The sequence below is a fragment of the Drosophila subobscura genome, chromosome A, assembly GCF_008121235.1.
Source record: "Drosophila subobscura isolate 14011-0131.10 chromosome A, UCBerk_Dsub_1.0, whole genome shotgun sequence".
Classification (NCBI taxonomy): domain Eukaryota; kingdom Metazoa; phylum Arthropoda; class Insecta; order Diptera; family Drosophilidae; genus Drosophila; species Drosophila subobscura.
This window is the reverse complement of record NC_048530.1, coordinates 13,686,212-13,705,674: the sequence shown is the minus strand read 5'-3', so window position 1 is coordinate 13,705,674 and position 19,463 is coordinate 13,686,212. Positions and strand designations below refer to the sequence as shown.

The 19,463-nt window shown below is 46.5% G+C and overlaps 8 protein-coding genes across 10 annotated transcripts; 4 read left to right on the top strand and 4 right to left on the bottom strand.

Annotated features, from left to right (window-relative positions):
* Positions 1–293: 293 nt before the first annotated feature.
* On the top strand, positions 294–1,055 carry LOC117895668 (HVA22-like protein h). The gene has a single exon (XM_034803493.1). The coding sequence runs from the start codon at positions 348–350 to the stop codon at positions 1,053–1,055; it is 708 nt and encodes a 235-aa protein (XP_034659384.1). The 5' UTR covers positions 294–347.
* A 99-nt stretch (positions 1,056–1,154) lies between these two features.
* LOC117894055 (transcription factor grauzone) lies at positions 1,155–3,425 on the top strand. The gene is made up of 4 exons (XM_034800911.1): positions 1,155–1,367; positions 1,435–2,516; positions 2,573–2,957; positions 3,026–3,425. Exons 1-4 carry the CDS (start codon positions 1,239–1,241, stop codon positions 3,329–3,331), a joined length of 1,902 nt encoding a protein of 633 aa, XP_034656802.1. The 5' UTR covers positions 1,155–1,238; the 3' UTR covers positions 3,332–3,425.
* A 17-nt stretch (positions 3,426–3,442) lies between these two features.
* Positions 3,443–3,911, bottom strand: LOC117894130 (enhancer of yellow 2 transcription factor). The gene has a single exon (XM_034801024.1). It carries the CDS (start codon positions 3,823–3,825, stop codon positions 3,523–3,525), a length of 303 nt encoding a protein of 100 aa, XP_034656915.1. The 5' UTR covers positions 3,826–3,911; the 3' UTR covers positions 3,443–3,522.
* A 482-nt stretch (positions 3,912–4,393) lies between these two features.
* LOC117894034 (katanin p80 WD40 repeat-containing subunit B1) lies at positions 4,394–12,126 on the bottom strand. 2 transcript variants are annotated; one of them, XM_034800888.1, is made up of 9 exons: positions 11,723–12,126; positions 11,357–11,484; positions 11,075–11,292; positions 6,788–7,265; positions 5,598–6,722; positions 5,399–5,529; positions 5,247–5,336; positions 5,113–5,187; positions 4,394–5,043 (listed from the first exon to the last, which is right to left on the bottom strand). In XM_034800888.1, exons 1-9 carry the CDS (start codon positions 11,754–11,756, stop codon positions 4,809–4,811), a joined length of 2,514 nt encoding a protein of 837 aa, XP_034656779.1. In that variant the 5' UTR covers positions 11,757–12,126; the 3' UTR covers positions 4,394–4,808. The 2 variants fall into 2 exon arrangements, with proteins under 2 accessions (XP_034656779.1, XP_034656772.1); XM_034800881.1 differs by having other exon boundaries at positions 5,399–5,532; positions 11,723–12,125.
* On the top strand, positions 7,715–10,373 carry LOC117894064 (peroxisomal multifunctional enzyme type 2). Of its 2 annotated transcripts, none has more exons than XM_034800928.1 (3): positions 7,715–7,732; positions 8,237–9,003; positions 9,141–10,373. In XM_034800928.1, the coding sequence occupies exons 2-3, from the start codon at positions 8,298–8,300 to the stop codon at positions 10,226–10,228; spliced, it is 1,794 nt and encodes a 597-aa protein (XP_034656819.1). In that variant the 5' UTR covers positions 7,715–7,732; positions 8,237–8,297; the 3' UTR covers positions 10,229–10,373. The 2 variants fall into 2 exon arrangements, with proteins under 2 accessions (XP_034656819.1, XP_034656811.1); XM_034800920.1 differs by having other exon boundaries at positions 7,715–7,856.
* A 431-nt stretch (positions 12,127–12,557) lies between the features above and the next one.
* LOC117894046 (calpain-C) lies at positions 12,558–15,182 on the top strand. Its single transcript, XM_034800900.1, has 2 exons — positions 12,558–13,503; positions 13,564–15,182. Exons 1-2 carry the CDS (start codon positions 12,803–12,805, stop codon positions 14,861–14,863), a joined length of 2,001 nt encoding a protein of 666 aa, XP_034656791.1. The 5' UTR covers positions 12,558–12,802; the 3' UTR covers positions 14,864–15,182.
* A 360-nt stretch (positions 15,183–15,542) lies between these two features.
* LOC117894089 lies at positions 15,543–17,824 on the bottom strand. The gene is made up of 4 exons (XM_034800962.1): positions 17,740–17,824; positions 16,866–17,219; positions 16,493–16,808; positions 15,543–16,406 (listed from the first exon to the last, which is right to left on the bottom strand). Exons 2-4 carry the CDS (start codon positions 17,207–17,209, stop codon positions 16,146–16,148), a joined length of 921 nt encoding a protein of 306 aa, XP_034656853.1. The 5' UTR covers positions 17,210–17,219; positions 17,740–17,824; the 3' UTR covers positions 15,543–16,145.
* An 895-nt stretch (positions 17,825–18,719) lies between these two features.
* Positions 18,720–19,386, bottom strand: LOC117894122 (HIG1 domain family member 2A, mitochondrial). Its single transcript, XM_034801011.1, has 2 exons — positions 19,193–19,386; positions 18,720–19,103 (listed from the first exon to the last, which is right to left on the bottom strand). The coding sequence occupies exons 1-2, from the start codon at positions 19,335–19,337 to the stop codon at positions 18,934–18,936; spliced, it is 315 nt and encodes a 104-aa protein (XP_034656902.1). The 5' UTR covers positions 19,338–19,386; the 3' UTR covers positions 18,720–18,933.
* Positions 19,387–19,463: the final 77 nt, after the last annotated feature.

Sequence of the window (19,463 nt, the reverse complement as noted above, 5' to 3'; positions counted from 1 at the left end):
CCAGTTGTGAACCATAGCGAAGTTTATGGAAAAACTACCACAATTAATATAAAAATTGACTTGAACTTGTTTCTTTTTACTTAATAATGATCGGAAACATTGCAATGTCAACTATCGTCCCTTCTTGGTTATATTTACCAGCACTGTGATTGTGAATACCAATAGTAGTGGTGCTCGTCATTTTCCCGCTAACTTAGCAATTTATAGCCATTTTAGCATTTAATAATTTTGGGGGAAATAGAGGGAAAAATAGGCTGTTCAAAGTTGACTTTCACCTTGTCGCTACGGCTGTACTGTACATTTTAGATTTTTCAAATTCAATAGGTTTTTTTCTGGGAACTAAAATTATGGTCTATGAAAGCTTCTTACGGCTTATCGCACTCTTGGTGGGTAGCCTATATCCCGCATTCATGTCCAACAAAGCTTTGAATGCCAAGAGACCCTGTGATGGAAATATGCGATTATGGGTATCATACTGGATTGTATATGGCGTCTTTAGGGTCTTCGATTTCTTCACTCAAGGATGCGTTCCGTTGGTGCCTTTCCTCAATGAGTTCAAGGTCCTGTTTCTGTGCTGGCTTTTGCCGACACTCGGCGGCGGCAGTAGGATAATATACGACCAGTTTCTATGCTCGTTTCTCAAAAGCAAAGAGAAGTCCATTGATCAGGCACTGCACAAAGCAACTCAGAGAGGCGGTGACATTATCGGACAAGTGAGGAATGTGATCATTGGTCAGGCAATGCGGCTGATTAATTGCCTCCTCGCCTCGCGACACAATACACACAATCTCCGGATGACGCCCAGTGTTGAAGTTATCATCAATGAAGTGCTTGCCAAACGGGAGTTCAGCGAGCGAATGCGCAAAGAACAAAATCAAGGACCACAAGAAATCCTTTCTGGTACGATGAACGAAGCAACCGTTGGGATGAACAATCTCTATATGGCCAAGGAAAACGTGGGTAGAACTAAACCCGAACTAAAGGCGAAGCCTGCAGCCCGCCAACGCCAACTGCCCATCATAGACAACATAGATATCAATCTCGATCAAAATTAAAGCACTGAAATAAATAAATCTAGCTAAAATTAGTAGAGTCTAGCTTTCTTTTAATTTAGTGCCATTCTGCCCAGGCAGCGGTATTTTTTATCGATAAAACCTCGGTCACACTGCTGTAAACAGCTGCTGTCACGTATTTAAACGGGTTTGGTTTTTAGTTTTTGGTTTTTATATTCGAATGAGATGGTGATATGCCGACTCTGCCTGGAGGATACAGAGAACATTGTGCCCATCTTTGATGAGGATGGAGGGCCAGGTCATCAAACTATGCGGCAGCTGGCGGAACTGATAGAAAAGCATCTTCAGCTGGTGGTGAGTGTACTTGGGTCTGGTTTTATTGTTTGAAGCATTAAAATGCAATGCAACGGTCAATCCTCAGCTCGCGGCCAATGATGCGGTGTCCACTTGCCTGTGCGCCACATGCTGGCAACAGCTGTCCAGCTTCGAACAGTTTTGCGCCATGGTGGCGGACAAGCAGCGCGCCTTGCAACTTAAGGTCGAATTCTCAGACCCCGAGCCGGAACCGGGTCTTATCGTGTGGAATACGGAGTCGCCCATCGAGACGAAGATCGACTTCGATGGCGATGATGTTAAGGATCACATTTTGTGCGAGCCCGTCATCGATGCATTGGCCGCCAAAGATGAGGATAGTGATGATGGCGATCGATTTCAGTCGGAATTCGAGCCCAGCGCCATCGAGCCAGATCCTGTGAAGCCTACTCGACCCAAAGGCAGGCCCCGTAAAAATCCACAAAAGGAAACCCAGCTCATAAAAAGGAAATACGAGAAGCGCAAACAGAACAAGCAGACGAGGGTGGCCCTCGCTGGGCTCTCACTACGCGAATCTCGAGCGCGTGCCCGCGAGCTTAGACAAAAACCTGAGCCTGCACCATCAGGCAACGACTCGACACCACCGGACAATGCTCCCAGCGTGCCGATCCGAGCCAGCGGAACGACACGGAGCCGTCCCAAGACCAAAAGACCAAGCAAGAAAAAACGTCCAGCCATTGAGGGGGCAACTGACACAGAACCCAATGTGAAGCGTAACAGCATCAAGGAGATGGACGAATTTATAGCTGCCCATGTGAAGCTAGATTGTTGCCTGTGCGCGGCACCCCTTGCGGACTTTATGGATCTGAAGCGACACTTTCGGGTGGAGCACAATGTCCTGGGGTACGTGAAGTGCTGCAACAATCGGTACAAGAAGCGCACGCTATATGTGGATCATCTGAACTGCCACAAGGATCCGACGTACTTCAGCTGCAAGCTGTGCCGCAAGAACTTCCTCAATCGCAACAGCCAGGAGATGCACATGCTGCGCTTTCACTCCGAGCAGCAGGAGCTGGTGCATCAGTGCGCAATATGCCAGGCACGGTTCGCCAAGAAGTTCCTCCTGACTATGCATCTGAAGGGGCACAAGGGCACCGAGCGTCCCGAGGTCTGCGACACCTGTGGCAAGACGTGAGACGTGCATGCTCCGCCATAGGCAATCGTTTATTCCATTTGAATCCTTGCAGATTCCGCACCAAATTTGAGCTGAGCGCCCACGTGAAGCGAATGCACGCGGCGGACTTCACCCCGATTATCTGTGACATTTGTGGCACAAATTTCCGCTCGAAGGCCAACTTTCTCATCCACAAGAAGGCCCTGCATCCGGATGGGCCCGTGGCGGAGGTACAGTGTAACCTGTGCGGCCGCTGGCTGCGGGACGAGCGGAGCCTCCGGAAGCATCTGGCCCGTCACGACGATCGCGACAATCAGAACAAGTATCGCTGTTCCCTGTGCAACGCAGAGAAGTCCTCCCGTGCCGCACTCAGCGGCCACATGAGATACCATCACTCCGCCAAGCGGCACAAGTGCAGCCTCTGCGACAAGGAATTCAAACTGCCGCGCGCCCTGGTTGTGAGTAGTATTTACCCCTGTGCTCTGTACTCCCTGCACCGAATCCTTTTATCGAATCCATTCCGTAGGAACATATGGCCACGCACACCGGAATCGATCTGTACTCGTGTCAGTTCTGCAGTCGCACATTCAAGTCACACGCCAACATGCACAACCACAAGAGGAAGATGCATCCGAATGACTGGGTGCGCAAGTATTCCCAGCCCACGAGCAGCGCCGCGTTGGGTTCCAGCACGGAGGCAGAGGCTGCTGCTGCCGTGGCTACTGCTGGGGTGAATCTTCCGGGAACGGTCACTAACTTAATGGATGATCCATCCGTTGGCGAGACCTTTGAGCTGCTGAGCAACAGCTCCGCTTGCCCCACGCTCGACTGAAAGCATTCCGCTCCGTGGCCCGCCCCCCCATCTGTACCCCTCGTGATGGATCGAAATGTGTCTGCTTGTGCGCGAGTGTGTGTGTATACATATATATATATAATTACTGTATAAAATTAAAAAATAAAATTCTATAATTGAAAATAGTTCCTAGGGGATTTGCATGAGGGGAATATCATTAGCACTTGATGTCAAGCCTCCTCGGGATCCATGTCGTCGGTCTCGTTCTCGTCGAAAATGGTTCGAATCTTGATCAGGAGCTCCTTTTTCACGGCATCGGGAACAAGGGAACGGGCCCTGGGCGTCACCTCCGTCACCAGCTGCTCGACGGTGAAGCTACTGATGGCCCCCTTCTCCTGCAGAATGCTGCGGCACAGCAGCCGCACCTCGTCTCGCCATCCGCACTCGGTGAGCCGACTACTCAGCAGATCTTTAATCTTTACCCGGTCTCCAGACATCATTGTAAACTTATCGACTGCGTTGGAAATGGTCATCGATTTGTTAAATCCAACATTTAATTAGTTTTACTTATGGAGTCGGCAGTATACGTTTCTTGTCGGCAGATGCGACCGCGAAAATATCGATAAGAAATACGGCCTGACATCCGAAATATACCGACATATACTGTAAATATACCGTATTCTTAAATCATATTCCTCGATTTTGATGTTCTATTGGATATTACTAGCTTGCATAGACTTTCAACACTGAAAAAATAGTTTTATCCGTTTGAAGAATCAATTTTGCTTTTTGTAAATACTACTTTTTATTGGATTTTATACCTTATGACCTTATATTTTACAAATTTGTATTTGAATTTTTCATCTAAATCGTTACCTGATAACATTTAAAATCAATGAAAAAGAGCGCGAGCAACAAAGGAGGAAAATAAATGCTTTTGTTTTACTGAAAGGGAAAGGGAACATAATGATGATATTATGATGAGCTCGGAGTCGTTGGGGGGCAGTTATTCTATCTTAACAACATAATTCCGGCTAGAACTCCTTCATTAAATGCTCTGCAGTTCCCTTTTGAAGAAAAAATACACAGTTTTATTGGGTATTTTTGTTTGCACACTTTTGAAATTTATAAGGCTTAGGCGGTATGTGTAAATAATAGTTATATAAATTAGTTTGCAATCGAATTAATAGTGTAAATCATTTAATGACTAAGGGTGTTTTCTATTTGTTAATGCTGGGCAAACAGGGTTCTTCCGGTAGAGCTCTTGCTACCGAGCAGCTGTCGCTGGCCCCGAATAGTTTTTGCTTTGTTTTGTTTTGTTTTTTTGGCAGCTTAGAGCGACAAGTGGGCCACTCCTCCCAAGAACAAAAACAAACAAAAAATTAACAAATTAATAATAATAAAGGAAGCTGTACGTTCCTGCACAGTGGGTGAATTGAACCGTTCAATAGCCTCGATCTAATCTGAACCCCGTGGACAATTGACAGTCTACAGATATGCATGAAATGTTGAGTGTTTAAAAAAGAATTATGTTCTGCAATTGCGACAGCGTGCCCCCAAAGTGAACACTCTCGGGCAGATGCTTGATCTGCAACAGCCAACGCTGACACTCGGCGCATTTCCGCTGACGATCCTCCCGCGTCACATCCACGCCCAGGCCATTGGCCGCCCAGGGGTCGAGGTTATCCTGTATGGTTGGCAAGAAGTTTGACAAAATGATACGCAATGTATCACAGGCTCTGGTAAAGTGGCTGTCGAATAACAATTGATAATTATTGTATAGCCTTTGATTCAATATCCCATCATTCCGTGGCACTTACAACTTGTGTTGACTTTGCAACAGTTCAAATATCTCTGGCAAAACGAATACGCAGAAATCCAAGTTCCACGAGGACCTGCGCAAAACAAGCATTAATGTTGGAAAACATTCAGATAAATCTATTATTCTGCTCACGGCTTCTCAAGAATGGCGCCCAGTAGGTCTATGAAGATGGAGCGTCCGGTATTCCTAGCTTGCTTCAGGGCGCCCAGTACATCATGCGATCTGTTTGGGCAGTGTCAACATGTCATCAGATTGGAAATACTTAGTCAGTATATTCTGCTCACCTTGTTGAGAGTCTTAGCAGATCCAGGGTGGTCTGGCGGTTGCACAACTCCTGCAGCACAGCCTCGTGTGACCTTGACAGGGAATCAAAGTCCTGATGATAATCAGAAATGATGCGTTGATTGCTAAGTGGCTGCTGCAAGATGGAAACAGAAACAGTCAATCACTCAATCAATGGCAGCCCCTGCGGCATGTACTTACGTGCGTATGCTTTTCCTGAGTTTTATTTTGATGCGTTATACGCATATCTAGGGTGGTGCGTGACCTCATTGGCGGCTTCGTGATTATCTCCACATTGATGTTCTTCTGCTGGCTATTCTCCTTGTAGTACTGGCTCTGAGCGGTCGCCCCACCCATCATCGACCGCTTGTTCTTGTTGACCACATTCGAGGAGGATGACTTCTTGAGTATCATATTATCGTCCATCTTGTGCAGCTCCATCGAACTAACCGACGCCACTTGGCTCAGCTTATTGCTGCCAAAAATCGCCGTCGATGTCTGTTTGGTGTTGCTGATGCCCGTGCCGCGCTTGTGCAGATTGGTTGTCGTTTTCCTGATCGACTTGGACGAGGCATTTATCGTAGAGGATGCGGGCGGCACCACTGCCTTATAGCTATTTGCCAAATAGTTCAAGTTCTGATTGACTGGAAAATCCTCGGCCATCTCGTAGTTATCATAATTGGAGAGAATTGGCGCATTGCTCTCATTCAGATTGTACTCCACGTGCTGCACATCCGCGTCGGCGTCGGCGTCCTCCTCCTCCGCCTCCGCCACCTCCTTCTTCAGCGGATAAATATTGTTATAATTCTCCACCGTGTGCAGCGAGCTGGGGCCATTCAGCGGCAATGGGCGACTGGAGCCACCCACATCCATGCCATTGTAGCTGGTGTAGGTTGAGTTCATCATATTGTCGGGCAGGCGTGAGAATTTGGTGTGCCGCAGCTGTGTATCAATGGCCACGCTGTACGGATGCACATGCTCGCCAGGAGCCAAAATACCAGCCTGATGCAGCGACGACATGGGCGATGATTCTGTCGACTCCAGCACGGCCTCGCTCACAACTTCCAGACTCAGGTTGGGCGATGACAGATCATCGAAATTCTGACTTTTATTGTCATGCTCCTGCTCCTGCTCCTCCTTGACCTGGGCGGGCTTGGAGCCGCCGAGAGACAGGCGAAACTTTTGATTGCCGCGCGTAAAACTCTTTCGGTTCGTCGAGTTGTGCTTGAAGTTGGGCAGGGTATTCGGCGGCTGGTAGAACGGTATCACACGGTCGAGACTTATGGTATTAATAGACACAGCATCGATCTCATGACAACCACAGATCTGCAAACAAAATTGGGGGATCAGTGGTAGAACACAGGCTGCTGCTGGAACAGATGGACACTTACCAGCTTATTGTTGACAACTTTCATGTCACCCAGCGAGGACCAGCTGCCCTTTATGTGATCCAGCTCGCGATCGGGCTCCCAGCCAATCACAGAGATGCCTGAAACACTGCCCACAAAGAGGCATTCTCCATTGTCGCTGAACGTAATGCATCTGATGGCCTGGCCATAGAAATGTGTGGTCTGCGACACCAGCTGCTTATGCTCCAGATCATAGATGGACACAGTGCCATCGACGCGTCCTGCGGCGAGCAGAAACTCAAAGGGATGGAACTGTATGCACGTGATGGCCGTGACTGGTGGCTCGGCTATAAATTCCATAATCTGCTTGCTCTTGCGTATGTCCCAGATGAGAATGGATCCCTCCAGGCCAGCGGAAGCAATCCACAGTCCGTCCGGTGAGAATTTAACAGAGTTAACGTGCGACATATGACCACGGCACACTCGAATGCAATTGTTCTCATTTTGCACGTCCCAGAGTCTGCAATTTGTCGAACAAATCAATTTCAATTAATTCTTTATTTATTGGCATAATATATGCAGATATCTAGCTGCATGAGAACATGTAATACTTTGTAGAGTATTTTCGCGGTTCGTTTATGAATCGATAGATATATCGATAGAATACAAAAAAGCAAGTATGGCGCTAATTGGAAAAGTTGACACAGAAACAGCACGGCAGTTTCTTTAAGTTTAGGGACACGCCTTAAATGTCTTAACAATATTAACTTTAAAAGTATTATTATCATAAAATCTGAGCGCTTTATTCACCCTTGGTTGGCTATCTTATTTATTTAATGCACTGCATTTTCAGCCGTCGATATATGCACTACTCGATAGTTTTACAATTTCAATGCATCTGGCAGCTGCCATATGTTTTCCCCATCGATCAGGCAGCACCGAATTATTCTGCTCGCAGTCAACAACCCCTTCCACAGCAAAGCAAAAGTAAGTTTCTGCAGCTTATCAATTTGTTGCACTTTGTACCTGCGATATTGGAGCGGCTAATCTTTCGCGTTAAGTTAAGGCATCGCATCCGAGCAGAAACTTGAACGTGCAGTCTAAAATAACTGTAAGTCGTGTGTAAATAGGCAGCGGCTCTTGCGCTAATCCACATATGCAAATACATCTATACTGTGCATGAATTGTTTGTTTGTGTGTGTGTTTGTGTGGTTGCAAAAACAATTTGTTGTCAGTTTTGCTTTGTACCATTTTGTGTTGTTCGTTTGATTGAACTCTGAGCTGTTGTTGGACTTGGACCAAACCAAATTGTCTTTCGGTTAATTGCTGCCCCCAAAACTTTCACATTTTCGTTCTGCATGCACATACATATGTACATACAACTGAAGATATCATTATCAGGACACACTTTGACCAGATATTCCCCATACACCTCCACCGCTCTGTTGCTAATAATTCAACGCTGAATACCTTTCTTTTTTCATTCGACAGTTGAACGTTGGAGCAGGCGTAACCGGATTACCACAGAGCGAAAGAAAATTAACCAGAAAACATGTCTTCTGCTGGCAAACTGCGTTTCGATGGCCGTGTGGCGGTGGTGACTGGTGCCGGTGCCGGCCTGGGCCGGGAATATGCCCTCCTGTTGGCCTCGCGCGGCGCCAAGGTGGTGGTCAACGACCTGGGCGGCACTCATTCCGGCGAGGGGGCCTCACAGCGTGCCGCTGATGTGGTCGTCGAAGAGATACGCAAGAGCGGCGGTGAGGCGGTGGCCGATTACAATTCCGTCATCGATGGGGCAAAGGTCATTGAGACGGCCATCAAGGCGTACGGCCGCGTGGATATACTGATCAATAATGCCGGCATTCTGCGGGATCGCAGCCTGCTGAAAACCTCCGAACAGGACTGGAACCTGGTCAACGATGTGCACCTAAAGGGCAGCTTCAAGTGCACTCAAGCTGCCTTTGGGCACATGAAGAGCCAAAACTTTGGCCGCATCATCATGACCTCCTCGAACTCGGGCATCTTTGGTAACTTTGGACAGGGCAACTATTCGGCTGCCAAAATGGGACTCGTTGGCCTGGCCAACACAGTGGCCATTGAGGGCGCACGCAATAATATCTACTGCAATGTGATTATCCCGACTGCAGCCAGCCGCATGACCGAGGGCATTCTCCCCGATATTCTGTTCAATGAGCTCAAGCCGCAGCTGATTGCCCCAGTGGTGGCCTACCTGTGCCACGAATCCTGCGAGGATAATGGTGAGTGTTCGAGGTTCAATTTCAATATTCACTTGGCAGAACAAAGTTCATTCTTTGCTTTGCTCTTGATGTATTCACAAGATAAAGAATAATCTCTGATAATGGACTCTAATCTCTCTCTCTCTCTCTCTCTATAGGCAGCTACATCGAGAGCGCCGCTGGCTGGGCCACCAAAGTCCAGACAGTCCGTGGCAAGGGATCTGTGCTGCGACCCTCTCTGGAAGATCCCGTCACCATTGAGTATGTGAAGAATGTCTGGTCCAAGGTGACGGACATGTCACAGGCCAAGCATCTCAACTCGATGGCCGAGGCCTCGGGCTACCTGTTGGAGGTGCTCGAGAAGCTAAAGGCCGGCGATCAGGATGCCGTCGAGGACACTTTCACATTCGACAACAAGGAGCTCATCACCTACGCCCTGGGCATCGGTGCTTCGATCAAGAACAGCCAGGACTTGCGCTTCCTCTACGAAAATGATGCTGATTTCTCTGCCATTCCCTCGTTCTTCGTGCTGCCCGGCCTACTGCTGGCCATGTCCACGGACAGGCTGGTGGGCAGCGCCCTGCCCAACAATCAGGCCGACTTCACCAACATTCTGCATGGCGAACAGTATCTGGAGATTGCCGATGATCTGCCCACCAGTGGAACTCTGACCACGACCGGCAAGGTGTTTGATGTCATGGACAAGGGGTCCGGCGCTGTGGTTGTCACCAATTGCGATTCGTTTGACGAGAATGGCCGCCTGGTGGTGAAGAACCAGAGCTGCGTGTTTGTGGTAGGTGCTGGAAAATTCGGTGGCAAGAAAAATCCCATTGCCGGTGTGGTGCCACTGCTGCCGAATCCCAGCCGCCAGCCAGACTCCAGCGTTCAGTACTCAACCAGCGAGGATCAGGCCGTACTCTACCGACTCTCCGGTGACCGCAATCCCTTGCACATTGATCCCCAAATGGCACGCATGGCAGGCTTCAAGACGCCCATTCTGCATGGCCTATGCACCCTGGGCTATTCAGTGCGTGCCGTTCTCAGCCAGTATGCCGACAACAATCCGGCACTCTTCAAGGCCATCAAAGTGCGCTTCTCGGGCCCCGTGCTGCCCGGCCAGACGCTGAAGGTGGACATGTGGCTGGAGGGCAAACGCGTACACTTCCGCACTGTGGTCGTGGAGACCGGCAAGGAGGTTATTTCGGGGGCCTACGTCGATCTGAAGAGCACCAAGGCCAAGTTGTAAGCAGAGCTTAGCTTACATTTATTATTTCCTTCAGTTGTCGCCTTTTTTTGTTATATATCTGTACATATGTATGCACGAACCCCTTCCTTTGGTGGTAGCAAATAGAAACCATTATATGACCCAATAAACTAACGACGTTTTTTAAGTGATCTCTTTTTGCGGCAACACTTAAACTTTCAGTAAAAGTAGACACGCGCCACATGATGTACATGGGCCTCTATCTCAACAGAGCTCAATCTAGCATTAGATATTCATTAGCAAGCAAATTGATGACTGCTAGGCAGTCCTAGTCCGGTCTGTGCACACACTTGTACTTTGATGTTGGACTCTAATTAGAGAGGTCTCACCACAGTCGCCCCAGCCAGTGAAGAACATTGAATAAATGAAGCAGAAGCATCCAGAAGAGCAGCCCTAAGAGTAGCTATTTCTTGGGTTTAGAGACTACTTTGACTGTAGGGGATATCCCCCATCCGACTAATTTAATGAATCACATATTTTATGGCCAAAGACTTGTGCTCCATGGCAAAGACTGTGTTTCTATGTTGGATTTGCGGACCTCAAAGACTGCACCAATATCAAGCTTAAGCTTATTTACAGAACAGATCTTTGGCAGAAAGAGGAGTAGAGTAGAGTAGAGTAGAGTTACCTCAATTATCATAATATCGGAGAGACAAGCAGCTGCACATGCTATAAAAACTGTCACCTAACAGAGGGAGAGGAGACCATATCTCCCTCTCTCTCTGAATCACGAACAGAGTATCTTGCAGTGAGCAAATGTTTTTTGTTTTTTGCTATTCACCGAACAGACCCACCCGAACATCTGGCAGAGATTGTTGTGGGACTCACCTAACGGTGGTATCATTGCTGCCGGATACCACATACTCCCCGGAGGGATTGAAGTCCAGGGTGCGCACACTCTTCATATGCCCATTGAGCGTTGAGTATATCTTCTGGGCATTGAGATCCCAACGCCGTATGATGCCAATATCATCGGCAGAGTAAACAAAATTGTCTTTATATGCAAAGCGAACGCAATCAATGGAGCGATTATGACCAGTTAGGGACTGAAACGAATTTAAAAGCTATAGTTTGGGCATACATATGAGTAATCCAAGATAAATGTCTCACCATGAAGCACTCGTTCTGGCCAATGGCCCAGAGATTAACATTGCGATCCTCGCCGCCGGTGACCAGCACACGGCCCGTTTCACCCAGATCGAGGCTGGTGACTTTCCCATCGTGTGCCTTTATGTCATCTGCAGAGCATAAGATAGATATTGGATCATTTAGGATGGGAAAACATCTTTTTCGAATGCAATGCGAATGTTTTTACAACAGTCGATTCGATATCTGTATTTGTATAACACATTCACACACACACACACAGAACACACACAGAACACACACGGAACACAACGCAACACAAGCTCATCTGGTAGCATACACATGCACATAGAATTAAAACGGTACTTTCGAATATCCGACATTACTTACAGATCTTTGATACCAAATTTCTGGACAGTGCCATTATCAATCAAATTTTTCCTATTCTTATATCCAGGCAATGTTTAGATCCTCCAGAAGTGCCAGTTTTGTAAATAAATCCCCTTTATTCGTAGCAGGTGTGATGAGTCTGTCTGCTGGCTGGCTGGGGGTCTTTGGATCAGCTGGTGTGTCTGGGTCACTTTTTTGCTGACTTGACTCTTATTTGTTGAACAAAATAAATACAGAACGAACATAAACGGTTTTAAATTCTTGGCTGCACTACACCATTTTACGTGGCGTTCACCGTGATCGCATTATCAAAATGCGATTAGAGTCTGGAACAGAACAGACAATTTTGGACAAAAACAAATGCACATTATAATTACAGCGACGACGAGGGCTGGCAGAAACTATCGACTACAACTGCATCCAGGGTCGTACAATGCGATAGGTAGTTGTGAAACGAAATAGACATTCAAGATACGTATCAATTACATATTAATAATATATAAATTGTACAAATTTATAAAGTAAATATTAAGAATTTGAATTTACAAGATTGTGTATTATTTTAAATATTATCGATATAGCTATCGAAGCCATTGCAGCATTGTGGCATCTCTCATTAGCATTCGAATGATACGATAATAATACAATTATGCAGATAAATTAAATAACTCGTGTACTTTCATTTCATTTCGTAGATTTAAACTTAAATTGTATTAACGATAGTCTGGATTCTGGTACGGAGAGTGGATCTTGCTGGCTCCAGTTGAAGTTCCGTTCTCAAGCGATCTGGAACTAGTGAAGACCAGATCAAGATTCTGCGCCAGGTGTGGGAGGGGCGGGCGCCCAATTAAAACGGCTCGCACGAGCGAACCAGATCCGATACGAACTAAAGCTAGGCTTAGGCTAGTTGGCACTGTCTCTGTGTATATTTTAATGCAGCTCTTTAACTTTCACTTCGATTACAACAAGTGGCGGAGATTTAGCGAGATTTAGGCAGCGGTTCGGTGGAATATAATGTGAGCCGCAGCACCCACCCATGGACATTAACACAAGCAGCAACACAGACAGCACAAATATAAAATGGCATCAAAATATGAGCGTATTATAAGTGATTGTCGAACGAAGAACGTACTCTGGGAAGACGGCGATTTCCCCGCAGTGCAGTCGTCCGTCTTCTATTACCAAACGCCCCCATTCACGTTCCAGTGGAAGCGTATTGCCGAGCTGAACAATGCCCAGGCCTCGTTTCTCAATGAAAACGCCGAATTCGATGTGGTGCCTGGCAAGATGGGCGATCGTTGGCTGGTCTCCTGCCTGGGGGTGCTCTACTCGCTGCGAAATCTCTTCTATCGCGTGGTGCCCGCCGATCAGAGTCTCAACAAATCGCAGGGCATCTATCGCTTTCGCCTATGGTGGTGCGGCGAATGGGTCGAGGTTCTGGTCGACGATCGTCTGCCCACCATAAACGGACGTCTGGCCTTTATGCAGCCCCAGTCCTCGAACTGCTTCTGGGCTGCTCTCCTGGAGAAAGCCATAGCCAAGCTGCATGGCTCGTATGAGGCCCTCAAGTATGGCACACGCTCGGATGGACTCACTGATCTGCTTGGCGGCGTGGTCAAGTGTATGCCCATTGTGGCGGACACCATTAGGCCGCAAACGCTTAAGGATCAGCTGGCCTCCACATGCATTGTCACCTGCCTGGCGGTTAAGGCCTCCTCCGTGCAGAAGAAAAACATTGCCGAACGTTTGCCAAATGGAATTTTGGTGAATGTAAACTACAGGTAGGCTATGGTCCATACATCATGTGATTTTTAGGTCTTATCTGTGCCTTCCTTTTGCAGACTCTCCAGCCTGGACAAAGTGGAGACACTTATGGGGGACTCGGTGCAGCTGATTTGCGTAAAGGATACATTTTCGTGCAAGCCATTTGGGGACAAAACCAACTTTCTGGGCGACTGGTCGCCGCTGTCGAAGACATGGGAGCGCGTCTCATCGGGAGAACGGGCACGGTTGCTCAATCAATTGAATTTGGGAGAGTTCTGGATGTCGTTCTATGATTTTGTACAAATATTCACCGCCCTGGAGATTGTCTATCTGGACAGCGAGACGGCCAACGATGAGGAGATGCTCAAGAATCGGCCGCTGCATTGGAAAATGAAGATGTACCAGGGCCAGTGGAAGCGGGGCGTCACGGCCGGCGGCTGTCGCAATCATGAGTCCTTTCACATCAATCCACAGCTGCTTGTTTCCGTGCAGGAGAAGCAGGACGTTGTCATAGCCCTCAATCAGCATACGGCCGTCGAGCCAAAGGTCATTGGCTTCACGATGTACACCTGGAATCGAGAGTACAACCTGAATGAGTGCCTGCAAAAGGACTTCTTCAAGAATCACGTGAGCTTCCTGAACTCGGACTATGGCAATACACGGCACGTCTGCTACCACACACAGCTGGAGGCCGGCCATTATGTGCTCATACCCACGACATATGAGCCGGCGGAGGAGGCACATTTCACCATTCGCATACTGGGCACCTCTGCGCTGCGGCTGTCCTGCCTGGAGACCCAAACGATGATACTGCTGGACCCGTTTCCGGCGCTCAAGAGCGAGGACAGCATACAGAAAATCAAGAGCGTGTGCCAGTACGAGCCGGTGTATATGCAGCTGGCGGATGAGAACAAGACGATCAACTGCTTTGAGCTGCACGAACTGCTGGAGGCCTGCCTGCCCAATGACTACATAAAGGGGTGTGCCAACATAGACATTTGCCGCCAGGTGATTGCCTTGCAGGACAAGAGCGGCAACGGGCGGATCACCTTTCAGCAGTTCAAGACGTTTATGGTGAATCTCAAGTCCTGGCAGGGTGTCTTCAAGATGTACACCAAGGAGAAGGCTGGCATTTTGCGGGCGGAACGCTTGCGGGATGCACTCTGTGACATTGGGTTTCAGCTGAGCACCGACATCATGAACTGCCTCATACAGCGCTATATACGCAAGGACGGCACCCTGCGACTCAGTGACTTTGTCTCGGCCGTCATACATTTGACGACGGCATTCAATCAATTCCATCTGAAGAACTACAGCCAGGTGAATGTGATCGAGGTGCATCTGCATGACTGGATCAAGAGTATATTAAGCTGCTGACCGCAGCTAGAACTAGTGGCTTAAAGACTTACAATAAGTGACATTCTTTTGCAACTGCAAATATCACTAGTGCCGGCAGCAGGAACAGCAACAAAAAAGATACGCAAAAGTGACCAAGTCTCTCGGTATTCTTCCTTGCTTCGCCTTGTAAATACTCTTTAAAGTGTTGCGACATTTTCTAATACCCTTCTGGCTCTCACATAAGCATAATTTTGGATTTTTATGGAGCTGTTTTCTATTCAAATTATTTATCGTAAATTTTCTTTATGCCTAAAACAATTCTGGAAAACTTGTACCACTTTTTTGTTAGATAATTGCATATTTATGGACCGGTTTGGACCGTGGAAATTCCGATTTAAATCACTAAATAATAAAAGCTACGATTGTTTTAAGCCAGTTCGCATAAACAGAACATCAATTTAAATGTGAATTGAATATATGTAAATGACAAGATGTATTTCAGGGTCTTAAACAGTTTGTCACTTCACTCTTCGTTTCTATTCCGCTACTGATATTTCTGAAATTTTCACAACTTTTCAGTTTTTTCCACACTAATTTAACACTATTTATAAACTGTGCCCCCTTTGTTTTAATGTTGTTGGCCACAAATAAAAAGCATGTTTTTTTTGTGTACGTTTAAAATTGTATAATTATTCAATCCAGCGTTGGTTTTTTGTGTTTTTTGTTCTGAGAAATCGGTTCAATAGGTATGCATGTAAATGAGTTACAATGGTAGTTGTTGCCCGAAAACTAGTTGATTAGTTTGCAGTAGTTGTAGTAGTTATTATAGTTTAGTTTGCTATTTAGTTGTGCAGCTAGATTTATGTGTGTATAGTTGAGTTTTTGTTTTGTTTTGCGTTCGATCTTCCGATGCACGTACGAGTTTAAAAAGCAATTAAGAGCGAGAGCAATGTGTGTATTAGTTTGATTTTTTAGTTTTTGTATTTTGTTTTGGTTTGGTTTGGGACCCTCTGCTATTAGCGCGAATATCCTATACTTAATCAACATTAGTATTGCTTGAATGTTCCTTCGATCTGAGTTCTGTGTGTGTGTGTGTGCGTGTGTGTGTGCGTGTGTGTGTCCTGTGCTCTGCGTTCCCCCCTTATACTTAAGAGTAGACTAAAATATCATCAGCATCTGTGTGAGTGTCTCTGTCAGCTGTGTGGAAAGTACTGCGATGATCGTGTGTGATAGTAGTTAGTAGTTGTGGATGGACCTGCACCCTCCTCACTCTTTTTCGGTGTAATTTACATAACGAAACTCGTGCGGCATCCAGCAGACATTACATCGTTGTACCGTTGTGCGACGAGGCATCGCTGATGCGCCGCGACAGTGTGGTCTTGCGGCTAATCGATAGAGTGTTCACATTGGTCGGTGTCGTCTCATTCGCTGCTGTTGTGCCATGCATGGGCGAGGACTGCGGCAGGGAACCAGTCACCTCATGGGGCTCCTGATAGCCAGAGTCCATGTCATCGTGATAGGAGTCCATCAAAGGTGTGGGATCCTCGTAGTCATAATCAACGAATCCATTATTATCAAACGACTGCAAAGAGAGATCGAGAGAGAGAGAGAGAGAGTCCCCATGAATCTCCAAGAGCTTTAGAGCCTTCAGTTCTGACTGATATTCACCTTGACAAACGATTGCGAATGCTTGGCATATCCCCGGAACACCTGACTGTGTGCCTTGCCACGATAGTCCACGGACTCATAGTGGCCCCCATCCTGTGAGTTCTCAATAATGAAATGCCTGGTGCCATGCGGTGTCAGAGTGGCCCACAGGAGGCGGCTATCGTTCACCAGCTGACTCTGCAGCAGATCCCTGCTGTTGGCCGTGGCACACGGATACAGTATGCCGCCCGAGGAGAAGGCATTCGACTTGGTTGCCTCCCCCAAGGCATTGATGGCCGTTTGCTTGATGTTTGCATCATGATACGAGAAGAATGTGCTGCAAAAATGAAATGGTTATAAATTAAATGTACTCCCTTTGCAAAGAGGAACTTACTCCCTGCATCTGATCACAATGATGGCCAGGAAGCAGCCCAGCACGAATATGCCCACACAGGAGGACACAAAGAACCAGATATTCTCCAGGCTTTTCGTATCGCTGCGCACCAGCTCCATCAGGGCATTGCCATTGCTGTCATTGTGCTGGCCCTGGCCCTGGCCGCACATGAAAGCGGCAAAGCAGGGCTGGGACTCATTGGACGGCATCAGTGTCTCGATGGTTGTCGGTTTGCTGATCAGGAACGATGGCAACGGTGGCGGCGGCATTGATAAAATAAAATCCGGCGGTGGACCCGCCAATTGGTCGCAGCTGCCCACACAATTACCCAATACAATATTCATTCTGCGAGAGCTGCAAACAAATACACACAACATCTCATTAATATTTTCATAAATGTGGCCGAGACAGCCCAGCAGCCCCCCGCCCAGCAGCCCCCAGCCCCCAGCACCTGCAGGCCATGCTATAAATCAATAGCGGAATACCTACATCCTCTAATGGGTATAAAATATTTGTGTATGTGGTGTGTGTATCGGTGCAGGTTGCCAAAACATTGCCTGTTTTGGGGGTAGGTTTCTTCTCTAGTCGTAGTAAATATTCTGAGACACCCACCAAGCCCTCGAGCCTTTCTTTTTGCTTATTTTTGTCAAAGATTGTAATAGATGTAGCATGTCCATCCACTATACAACAAAATCTTAAATATTTCACACATAAATTAATCGTTTTCAGCATAAAATTCCACTATTAATTAAAACAATTAAAATTAGTAGCCCAGTGGCAATAATCTTTAGCAAATGGATCACAAATGAGTTAATGCTTGCCATAAGCAGGGACAAACAAAACAAACAAATATTCTTAAAAGTATTTTGCACACCTCTCCGTGTCCTGTGTCGATTGAAATCCTACTCTGAACTGAATGCCCAGACATTATGCTATCCTGAAATGCATGTCCTCCTCCCCATCCAGCTCACACCAGGCCAGGCCAGGCCAGACCAGACCAAACCAGACCCGTAGGTGCGCGCGCACATCTCCCCATTCAATGTCTGGCATCTAACCCTTGGCCACTGTTTAGGCCACACCCCAGCTGGCGCAGGCATACACAATTGTAAACACATCCATAGGAATTACGCTTCAAATGTTTGTTATTTCAAATGAAATCAACCGAGGGATTGGAGAATCAAAACATCCCCTTCCCAAGCTTTAAGTTTCGTTATTTTCAAATAAATATTAGTGGAAATAAGAAAATGTTATTTATTTATATGGACTTTGGCACCTTTAATACCGTTTAATATGAGTTTTGAATTGATTCCATTAGCAGACTGTGCAGACTGTGCATATCGATGCTCGTACCGAGACGCACAAGCGAATTCTGCGAAGGAGAATAAACATGATTCAACTTATTCAATTCTTTCATCAAACACTTTTTTATTTCCCAATATTAAACTCTTATTTAGAAGTGAATTAAAAAGTTCTGCATGCCATTACCTTTAATTAGTCTTCTTTACATAATGGACTCGATCCTCCGATTGTTCCTCAAAGAGTTCAAATCCGAAGGAATATAAATAAAAATGAATCACAGAATGGGCATATCCAACCAACAAATGAATGACTTTGCTGGGGTAACATCTTGGGAGATTGGTCATCTGTTGGCGAGTGTTTCAGTGTTATAGGGCCGTGCCTCACCAACATCCTTTGTTACATATTACACTCTTGCGGAGTCCAACAGTATTTGTCTGGTGTTGGAACTTACCACTTGGGAGTCACATTTGCCATCCAATAAATTATTTCATTTGAAATCTTCGTTTTCGGCTCAGCCAACGAACCGCGTAAATGTCTTACACAAATATAATACACCGAGCACTGTGGCCATAGTTTACCCACACATCTTTACAATAAAATTATGATTCATTTTATACATTATTAATCTATTTATGCACCTCGGACAGTGTCTAATATTTACGCCTAATTATTTTTTTTTAGAAAAAACAAAACAAAAACAGCTCATGATTTCAGGTTTGGTTTTAAAGCTACAATTGCTATTAATGCGATTAATGCTCTTTAATATCAATTAGTTGGATTTCTTTTCGCCATAGGTCATCACAACGCCAACAATTAAGGCGGCCACAGTGAATCCCTGGGCAGCGATACGGGTGCGCATCATCATTTGGGACATCTTGCGATTGCCAGTGCGGAAATTATACAAGCCCATTGTGAGCGCAGCGGTAGTGGCTATGCATCCTATGTAGGGGCGAAGTGCAAGCACATTAATTACTATATTATTGTTTTTACATAACAGAAATTGTGTCGAAATGCCGCCGACCGCTTACCAAGCGGAACCAGTGGGTTCTCCTTAATTTTGCGCTGTAGCTTTTCCTTGGTGGTTTCCACCTCAATCACGGGTCCCAGGTCCTGGCGCAGTTGTATCCAATCCAGTTCCTCATCGGGCAGAGTTAGCTGTGACTTCCCAGACATTTTTCAAGCTATTTTCAGGAAACAAAATTGTGTCAAAACAAACAATTACAGCTATGATTGCAGCAGTGTGACCGCGAATTTGCCGATAGAATTTACCACTTAACCCTCATAAATATACCGAAATAT

What these genes read in the sequence shown, in the direction of transcription:
- LOC117894089 (XM_034800962.1), bottom strand. Translation starts at nt 17,209, where the DNA reads ATGAATATTGTATTGGGTAATTGTGTGGGCAGCTGCGACCAATTGGCG. An exon ending in ATTGTGATCAGATGCAGGGA is followed by an intron (nt 16,809 to 16,865) that starts GTAAGTTCCTCT and finishes TCATTTTTGCAG; the next exon opens with CACATTCTTCTCGTATCATG. An exon ending in ATTCGCAATCGTTTGTCAAG is followed by an intron (nt 16,407 to 16,492) that starts GTGAATATCAGT and finishes CTCTCTTTGCAG; the next exon opens with TCGTTTGATAATAATGGATT.
- LOC117894034 (XM_034800881.1), bottom strand. Translation starts at nt 11,756, where the DNA reads ATGGCACTGTCCAGAAATTTGGTATCAAAGATCT. An exon ending in AAGTTGTCAACAATAAGCTG is followed by an intron (nt 6,723 to 6,787) that starts GTAAGTGTCCAT and finishes TTTTGTTTGCAG; the next exon opens with ATCTGTGGTTGTCATGAGAT. An exon ending in CTGCTAAGACTCTCAACAAG is followed by an intron (nt 5,337 to 5,398) that starts GTGAGCAGAATA and finishes CTGCCCAAACAG; the next exon opens with ATCGCATGATGTACTGGGCG.
- LOC117894064 (XM_034800928.1), top strand. Translation starts at nt 8,298, where the DNA reads ATGTCTTCTGCTGGCAAACTGCGTTTCGATGGCCGTGTGGCGGTGGTG. An exon ending in CGAATCCTGCGAGGATAATG is followed by an intron (nt 9,004 to 9,140) that starts GTGAGTGTTCGA and finishes CTCTCTCTATAG; the next exon opens with GCAGCTACATCGAGAGCGCC.
- LOC117894046 (XM_034800900.1), top strand. Translation starts at nt 12,803, where the DNA reads ATGGCATCAAAATATGAGCGTATTATAAGTGATTGTCGAACGAAGAAC. An exon ending in TTGGTGAATGTAAACTACAG is followed by an intron (nt 13,504 to 13,563) that starts GTAGGCTATGGT and finishes TTCCTTTTGCAG; the next exon opens with ACTCTCCAGCCTGGACAAAG.
- LOC117894055 (XM_034800911.1), top strand. Translation starts at nt 1,239, where the DNA reads ATGGTGATATGCCGACTCTGCCTGGAGGATACAGAGAACATTGTGCCC. An exon ending in AAAAGCATCTTCAGCTGGTG is followed by an intron (nt 1,368 to 1,434) that starts GTGAGTGTACTT and finishes GTCAATCCTCAG; the next exon opens with CTCGCGGCCAATGATGCGGT. An exon ending in TGCGACACCTGTGGCAAGAC is followed by an intron (nt 2,517 to 2,572) that starts GTGAGACGTGCA and finishes GAATCCTTGCAG; the next exon opens with ATTCCGCACCAAATTTGAGC.
- LOC117895668 (XM_034803493.1), top strand. Translation starts at nt 348, where the DNA reads ATGGTCTATGAAAGCTTCTTACGGCTTATCGCACTCTTGGTGGGTAGC.
- LOC117894122 (XM_034801011.1), bottom strand. Translation starts at nt 19,337, where the DNA reads ATGTCTGGGAAGTCACAGCTAACTCTGCCCGATGAGGAACTGGATTGG. An exon ending in GAACCCACTGGTTCCGCTTG is followed by an intron (nt 19,104 to 19,192) that starts GTAAGCGGTCGG and finishes GCCCCTACATAG; the next exon opens with GATGCATAGCCACTACCGCT.
- LOC117894130 (XM_034801024.1), bottom strand. Translation starts at nt 3,825, where the DNA reads ATGACCATTTCCAACGCAGTCGATAAGTTTACAATGATGTCTGGAGAC.